The 9,744-nt window shown below is 32.2% G+C and overlaps 1 protein-coding gene across 1 annotated transcript; it reads right to left on the bottom strand.

The window, feature by feature from the left end:
- Positions 1–483: 483 nt before the first annotated feature.
- MS3_00001237 (uncharacterized protein) lies at positions 484–2,133 on the bottom strand. The gene has a single exon (XM_051208716.1). It carries the CDS (start codon positions 1,533–1,535, stop codon positions 891–893), a length of 645 nt encoding a protein of 214 aa, XP_051072160.1. The 5' UTR covers positions 1,536–2,133; the 3' UTR covers positions 484–890.
- Positions 2,134–9,744: the final 7,611 nt, after the last annotated feature.

Consider the following 9,744-nt stretch of genomic DNA (forward strand, 5'->3'; position numbering starts at 1 on the left):
CTTATGTAAACGACTTTCTTTAAGTCATATGCTGTACAAATAAGTGAATAATCATCTTTGTGAATTATTCTCTCCTTCTTTTTAATAGACTAATAAAAGTGATTGAATAAACGGATAAGAAATACATACACAAAATACTTTATGTAACTGTTATTATTTATTTTATGTACAAGATAATCATAACAATTCGACTGGAAAAAAAACTACACAAAACCATCATGCAATATTATTCAACTGTCTAAATAAATTAATGTGGAACCTACCACATACATTTTTATAAACTAGTTACGTATAGTTCAATTAATCTATTAATTCCAGATTACTAAACTAAGCATCAAACTAATTGTCTAGTTAAGTGTAATTTTAAAAAGTCGAATTAATTAAGACAAGCATAAAGAGAAATCAACTAATTAGAAATTAATTAAATACTTTAAAATGATTGTACTAATCAACAAATTTCAGTTATATGTTGATGATTAATAGATTTAAAGTAATTATATCTTGAATACCAGGTTAGATTAGGTTAGACAAGTGATTAAGAGATTACATTAAAGTCTTGTTTTTTCATTAATTATGTTTTTTGGGTGTAAGTGTTATTGAAACTCCGCCTGTAGCTCTTCTAGAGTTACTGCCGGTCTCAAGCCAGGGTAAAGGAGGAGGATTGGACATGGGGTTAGCGACCTTATCCCGTAGAAAACTAACTCGCCAACCAAACGTTAACCAGAAAAATAGTAATAGTTATTGAAGAAAATTTATCGGGGTTTTATGCATATATCAGTATAAAGAATTCATTTCACAGAGTTAAGGAGACACATATATACTTTGAAATAGTTTTTGTCAAGTACTGATATCCGCTTAGATAGGAGAACATTATGGAAAATTCTTCGATACTATGGAGTTCCTGAGAAGATTGTCAACATTATTCGGAACTCATACGACGGAATACACTGCAAAGTGGTGCATGAAGAACAGATGACAGATACATTACAAGTAAGGACCAGAGTCAGATAAGGATGTCTACTCTTCTCCTTTCTCTTTCTTCTGATGGTTGGCTGGATAATGAAGACCTCGACATCTGAAGGAAAGCACGGAACGGGATGGATAGCTCGGAATAAATTAGAAGATTTGGACTTCGTAGATGACCTAGCCCTTCTATTCCATACACATGGACAAATGTAGATGAAGACAAGTAGTGTAGCAGCAGCCTTTTCATCAGTAGGCCTCAAAATACACAAAGGAAAAGGAGAGATCCTCAAGCACAACACGGCGAACACCAATTCTATCACACTTGATGGAGAAGCTCTAGAAAATGTGGAATCTTTCACGTACCTAGAAAGCATCATCGATGAACAAGGAGGATCTGATGCAAACGTCAAGGCGAGGATTGGCAAAGCAAGAGCCTCATTTCTACAATTGAAGAATATGTGGAACTCGAAACAACTTTCAACCAATATCAAGGTCAGAATCTTCAAAACGATTGTCAAGACAGTTCTACAGTACGGAGCTGAAACTTCGAAAACTATTACAACCATCATCAAGATGATACATGTATTTATAAATAGTTGTCTATGCAAGATGCTGAATGTTTGTTAGCCGGATGCCATCAGTAACAGCCTACTGTGGGAGAAGAAAAATCAGCTTCCAGCCGAAGAGGAAATTAGGAAAAGACTTTGGAAGTGGATATAACATACATTGAGGAAATCATCAAACTGCATCACGAGGCAAACCCTGACCTCGAATCCTGAAGCTTAGGGGAAAAGCGGAAGGCCGAAGAACACATTACGTCGGGAAATAGAAGCAGAAATGGATAGGATGAATAACAACTGGAAGGAGCTAGAAAGGATTGCCCTGGACAGGGTTGGATGGCGAGTGCTGGTGGGTGGCCCATGCTCCTTCACGAGGAGTAACAGGCGTAAGTAAATACTGATATCCGTTATAAAACTAAAACTAATTACTTTAACGTTGTTCTGACCGATCCTTGACTTGAAAATCCTGTACTGTATCAATCGCGGATGTGTATTGCTGAAAAGTTCAAAACTAAGGAGTGACTATTGGATGCTCCTCAGTCCTCATTGGTCCTCCAGCTAGTGTCAGTTGTTTGGGCGAACCATCCTTGAACTGCACAGACGTCTTTACGAAACACTTAGGCAAACATAAGTTTATGGGACATTTTTTGTTTCCAAATGATGATTATTATCGTCCTGGTAATTAAAATACAGTATTTGAAGTTCTCATTTACTGGTAAACATAAAAACAATGGATTCTTTTAATTTCCTACGTTCAGTGAACTTCGGTAGATTTAACAAAGTAGTCAGCTTATTCTCCTTGTACACAAATATTGTAGATTTCGGATAACTTTTTTGATATTTAATCGGAAGATAAGACTTTGATGATGATAATAATATATTAGCCAATAAAGGAAAGAAAATAAGATTTTGAATGGAATCGGCAAATATGACTTTTAATTTATTGTCAGAACGAGAGCAAATAAATGACTGGTTAATATGTTTGTTAGAAGCAAAATATTACCTGGTATATGAAAAAAGTCAATGTAATGAATGTACTGTTGTTTTAATCGGTAAACGAGGTAGATCAATATAGTAATCTTGTAGAAAGTCAACATTTGAAATGTTGGAATCAACTGTTAACTGTATCATTGTCAGTTTGAAGAATTAACAGTAAACTGTCTGTTCTCCATTAACTATTTAAGTAGGTATTATTGTTTGGATAACTTTAACAATTCTGACTGTGAACTTTATCTGTGAGAAAAAGGAATTTGTATGTGACATTAACATTTATTGTTCACTATGATACACTTATTATTCATGTAAAGTCAGATAGGCCACGAACAATTATTACACAAGAAATACACGAGCAACAACGAACATAAATAAATTCATTTGTCTGGTGTGTTTAACTCATTCCGACCATCATGACGTGCATTAACTATATTCTGTTATGAAGCCTACTTAGTTATATAATTCAATTACGAATTATTAATTTCTCGCACAGATTGACATCAATTTGACCAATCGCGTTCAACCGTGTCTGTTGTGAGGCGGTTACTCACTGGAGACATTGGTTGGTTGAAGTTAGATACTCACACCGTTGGATGTCGGCTTAGTGGTCTAGATGTTAGGCGTTCGTGCGAGAACAAATATCCTGAGTTCGAGTCCGACGTCTGAGATCGCGGATGAGCAATGCTGAGGAATTTCATACTAGGACGAAACGGCCATCCAGCGCTTCCAGGTTTTCAATGGTTGTCTAACACTGATCCATTCATGATAACAATCTAAACTTAACAATCTCCACAACCCAATACTGATAATTATAAACAACAATTATGCGTATAAATGCTTTGATCACCATTTAAGTTTTAATGTTATTCAGAAATACAATGGTTTTAATTTCATGAATACACTGAACGGTCAAAAACTGAATTTGAATTGAGTTTCTAAATGATTGGTAATATATACTAAAGAAATGATTCAGTTTCGAAATCTCAATTCCTATAGAAAATTTATTGGGTTATAATAGAAATAATATATTTGTAAAGTCTTAATGAGTAGGAAATTCTGAGGTTTGACGACAAAGTGTAAGCCACTTCTTTAGAGAATAAAAATAAATAATAAATAAAATTAACATAAGTTTAAATACTATACAAGATATAAGGAATATGTTATTTTTTGCATGAGACCTAACAGTGCTCAATTGTGTGTGAATGCGCGGGAAACAATTTAATATTTGTAATATGAATGACTCAGATTAGGAATATTTATATATATGTTAGTAGTATAAGACATGGATATTTAGATATTTGGTTCATATATTCAATTGATTGTAAGGCTTTCTTTTCTATTAAACATAGTAAGGTTTAGCAATATATGATAGGTTTTACCAATTGCCATTTTTTTATAGTTGAGAAATTCTTGTTGAATTACATTGATATGATTAATATCGATTTTATAATCATTCAAGATAGCATGTACTGTTACCATCAATTTATTTTGCAGATTTTCTACTCCTACAAGACTATATATATATATATATATATATATATATATATATATATATATATATATATATATATATATATATATATATATATATATATATATATAAGAGAAATTGAACTATCCTGAAATTTCGAGTCGTAGAAAGTTTACATTTACACCAATAACATTTATAGTAGTCAACATAAAATCCATGAAGAACAAATCAACCGTATCATTTGAAATGTTACTTATTTCTATCAATAGAAACATCTGTTGTTAACAAGTTTCACCATAATTTATTTACCCGTTACTATTAGAAGAGTAATTTATTAGTATGATATATTTTTTTCATTCAAGGAAAGATAAAATTTTACACATTTGTCATCCTTGACCCAGATAATGATAACTGAATTATACTTCAATGATTTGATTTGATTCTGAAAACAATTACATAATACATCTAGAACTGTGTAAATGATTTAAATCCTAAATTTTGAACAATTAATATCTTTAATTATTTTATTAGTGTATGAGATAGATACATCCAATATCATAAGAAGTACAATATTTGAAATAATTGTTTCTTCGACTCAAATTATTAGGATTTAAAGTTCAGATTGAATAGTGTTACTATTATCCACAATTTGGTAGTTTAAAACTTAATTACAAAGAAAAAATATACTATGAGACAGTCTTATAGATTATTTTATCCTAACAGTTTACTTATTATATTGAAATAGGAGATCTGTTACTAGTAATTTTCCCCCATCATTTATTGATTATTTTTATCATTCATGACATTATTTCTTCCCAAATTGTTTTGTAAGAAATATGTAAAGGTGTTTGGTTACGCAATCGCATATCACATTTAATAAATATTTTCAAATACATAAATACTTTTACTTACTTACTTACTTACTTACGCCGGTTACTCCCAATGGAGCATAGGCCGCCGACCAGCATTCTCCAACCCACTCTGTCCTAGGCCTTCTCTTCTAATTCTTACTTACTTACTCCACTTTTTAAAAATACCTTTGGAATCTATGCATAAGTTAATTATTTCAAGGTTTGTTTTTATGGATACTATTAGATAGATTTATCCCTGTCGCGATTTCTAAATTGTAACGTCAATATATAAGTGACCACTTAATACAATCTTTCCAGACTTTTTTTCACAATAATATGATTGACTTTAGATAAAAGATAAATTTGAAACAAAAAGATAGTTCAGTTGAATGAGGTCTCCTCGTGTTATATAATCAGTTTTTAAATTGATTTCACCTTTAACTTACCCTGGTAATATTCACTTACTATTCAGAGTGATGAGGTTTCAGATTTTTTTCACATTATTTGCTTTATTATTCTTTTCTCATTTTACCCTACATTTCTAGTCTAGTTGACCTTTTATTTTTATATATAAATGTTCTTAACAAGTATATGTGTGATCAGATTGTTCGAAATGTATTGCGCTAATATATCACCTAGTTCTGATAATCATCGTCTTCTTATTACACTACTGAAATTTAGCAAAAATCATTTTGAATTCTGTAAACCAAGGTTGTTTAATTTAGGAATTTTAATAAAACGGTTAAATGATTCATTTGGTACTCTACATAATCTTAAAGTATATGGAATTGTAAATTGATATGAATCTAATAAGCACTGAATAAATGATTGAATACTTTATTATAGATTTCAGTTAATGGATACTTCAAATCTTTGAAGCGATCAAATTTAAACACTAAGAATGTTAAGTTTTCAGTTAAAATGTGTTGTTTATGTTGGTTTATTGTTTATTTTCTTTAAACCATCATTTATTTTCAGTTACAACTGATAAGAGCAATTATATTCTAATCATTTATTTAGTATTGTAATACATTAATACTTCTAATCACCAAGATCAACAATCTTATCAGATTCATAAAGTAATCAGTAAATCTCATTGAGGAATAGACATACAGTTTCATTATGAAGTTGGCATGGGTAAAGCACGAAATAATGAATAGCTTGGATACAGAAAATAGTTATGAAAAACTCTATATAGTTTGGCCGCATCACTGATAAACAAGAGGAATCTGATGCATATGTTAAGACACAGATAGGCAAAGTAAGGGCCTCATCTCTACAGTTAACGAATATATGGAACTCAAAACAACTGTCACTCAACACCATAGTCACAATTTTAATACAAACTTCAGGAAAGTTCGATTGTACGGATCTGAAACTTGGAGAACTATCACAACTATCATCAAAATGTACAGGCATTGATAAAGAGTTGTCTCCTCGAGATACTCCATATACCTTGAAAGGACACCATCAGCGAAAACCTACTATGAGGGAGAACAAACCAGCTTTCATCTGAAGAGGAAATTAGGGAAAGACGTTGAAGACGGATAGGACATACATAATGGAAGTCATTGAACTGCATCACGAGGTAAGCGCTAACTCGGGATCCTGAAGGGGAAATGAAATGAGGAAGACGAAAGAACACATTCCATTGAGAATTGGAGGCAGACATGAAATTAATGAATAGCAACTGGAAAGAACTGAAAAGGATTGTCCAGTACAGAGTTGAATGTAGGATGCTGTTGGGCGGCCTATGCTACTTCACAAGAGGTAACAGGCGTTTCATTAACTTTTAGATTCAGCTTCATAGTTTTCCAACATATTATCCTGGTTGATTTCCTGTTTTCTATCAGTAACTACATATCTTGATATACTGTATTATCAGAATCATCATTCATTCACTTTTATAGTATTACAATGTGATAAATCTTCTGACTGAAGCTTAAATTGGTTTCTCAAGCTCTTCTGATAACTCAAGGTTGAATCTACATGACAACTTGAACACGAGAGAAAAGGCACAAATTGTGGAAAGAACGCTTTACTCAGAGGTTAGTTCACGAACCGAAAATATAGGGTATTTATAGGATTTCAGATAGCCTTGGGCTTCTGGAAGATTCTGGAACTCTACTGAATATAGTAGCAAGATAGCTAATCATCCAGGCAGAAATGTGGCACATAAATATTTACATTCTAGATGAATTTTTGAATACATTTATTTTGTACAATCGTTGATCAGAACAGACAATCAGAGAGATGGAATAAAGGAACCGAAAAGGAAACAACAAAGCGAAAAAGATTGAAGTATGCATGTGAGCCAACTCAATTTAACCAAGTGCGAATCGATATTCATGGTCAAATCGAGTCGAGGCAAAGCGAGGCAATGAAACGGTTAAGTGAAGGAAATTAACAAGATTCCAGCATACATGTGTATACAGACATGACTGTAATAATACAAAGATTTAGACAAATTATTATTGTTCGAATAATACTGTCTGTTGAATAAGTTAATTAAAGGGCTTGACATAGAAACCGATACTACAATATCACTAAATAATTTCCAGGATTTAACATCAATTGAGCAATTTTATTATTATCAGAAGGGGTTTTGTGGAGATTGTTGAGATCATGAGTCAGTTGAAGCCAGACCACCATGGAAAAACTGGAAGTAATGGACGGCCGTTTCGTCCTATTGTGGGACGGCCATCCAGTGCTTCCAGGTTTTCCATGGTGGTTTACTACAATCTCCACAAAACACGTTCTGATACTAATTAACATATGCTCACTAGTGACTGGCTTCAAAAGGTATATCCTGGAGTTCTAATGAGGAGCAGTGACCAGTGAAGTTCAACCGGGTCAGTTGTGAGGTAGTAACTCACTGATGACAATGGTGGATGTGTCGCTCAATTTTGTGGATTAGTTGAAGTTAGGTATTAACACCGCTGGATAGCGGCCAGCTCACTAGTCTATTGGTTGAGCGTTCACGTGGGAGACTGATATGTCCTGGGTTTGAATCTCACGAGGGGGGGTCGTGGAGCGCACTGCTGAAGAGTCCCACAATAGGACGAGACGGCCGTCCAGTACTTCAATTGACTCATGATCTTAACTGTTGAAATTTTATTATTCTTATAAAAGCGTCGATAGGGTTTATTTTTATTTTAAAAAATTCATTTAATGCGTATTAATTATACATAGATTGTACTTATAGAATGAGTATGATTAACAATTTCTAATTTGATTTTTTATGATGTTAGCCTTGGAACACTTGAATTATTAGCATGGGTTACATTTCATTCTATTACAATCAGAACAATCATTAAGAAGATTTGAAAATAAGTTTTTTAGCAAGTACCTTTCTAAGTGATCTTAATGTTTCTATTTGTTTTCTGATGCAAACTAAAGCCCTACATAACATGATGTGAAGTATGAGCTTACTGAAGATATTAGTTTTTCCATTTAAAATTCACAGATTAGCCAGTCGAAACGTTGGATTTACTTCAAATTTTTTGACTGAGATTTTACAAATACATTCTTCCTCTTCAACATAGTTAATAAGTGCTTATATCATTTCTATAAAACGTTAAAGTTTCGAAATAATTAACAAATTATCAAGAATATTAATAGGGTTACATGTAAACTTTATTGGTAAGAAAGTAAAAGTGAAGAATTCATGGTTATTTATTACAAAGAGTAAGAGAGTAAAACTCATCACGAGTAAATTTATTTCTTTGTTTTCAGCGATTGTTCGAGGACTAATGTGATTATGAAAGTTGGATTTAAAATTGAAAGATAGTAACTGAATTTGTCTGAGTTAAAGGTAAGGCCATCTGTCTAATTGATTGATTGATTTATGATTGAACAACGTGGGAAATAATGTAAATGTTCCAATATAAATTAAATAAAAAGTGTCCTACTGAAAAAATAAACTCGATAATGATGTGAAGGGAAACAGATCCAGAAAAACAAAGATCCATTTTTCTGATATTCTTAAAAATTCTTGCCTGTTTAGAGTTATGTTATCGTTTTTAAAGCAAATTAATGATTTATATTGTTAGTGATATTTTGAAGTAATTTAATTGAAACTCTGAAGTACAGTACTTCATTCCTACTTGACCCAACTCATGGAAGATTAGGCTTCACGAAAAAAGCTTCTACTATCTTCGAAAAGGCAAAATATGATATTAATAATGTGTGTATATATGAGTTTTTGTAACTTTGGAATTCTTAAATACTTTTATTTCTGACTAAGGCCCTATATGAACACTGCAGGCAATGATTATGCATACATTATTTTTCGTTTTTAATAAAGAAATATTTTAGGTAACAGGAGAAAATAAGTCAGGGGTTGAACAACACAGGACTGGACTACTGAATGAACAGCTAAAATGCTTTCTATTTACAGTATATTATTGATAACAAGCGAAAAACGTTGTTGATGTATATATTTCATTCGAAAAGTAGATATGAAGCTCATTTAACTGAAAATTGGATATTGACCATTATTGTTGATATAACGGAGGAAATTTACATGAACTGGGAGATAATATGTAGTTATCGGCTTAAAGGAGTTGTGGCTAAGTGATGACTGTTCATAAGTACAAGTTATTTATAGAATGGTTCAACAAACTGATACCAGAAGACATAATAACTGGTCAACAAAAAATAAGTGGACGTAAAGTCAATCTCATTCATCAATCTCGAAATAATTAAAAAGCAACCAACTTCAATTTAGCTTCATTTTGAAGAAGTACTTGTTATCAACCGCTTCCAGTCTAATATTTATTCAAGGAAGAAGAGCATAATAAACCTACTATGGTGACTATAACTGTAATCAAATGACTTTCTTAGTTATACGGACATATTTAATTCTTCAACCCTTTATACATCCTACATAGTCAGAATGATA

Source organism: Schistosoma haematobium, chromosome ZW, assembly GCF_000699445.3.
Source record: "Schistosoma haematobium chromosome ZW, whole genome shotgun sequence".
In the NCBI taxonomy this organism is placed as follows: domain Eukaryota; kingdom Metazoa; phylum Platyhelminthes; class Trematoda; order Strigeidida; family Schistosomatidae; genus Schistosoma; species Schistosoma haematobium.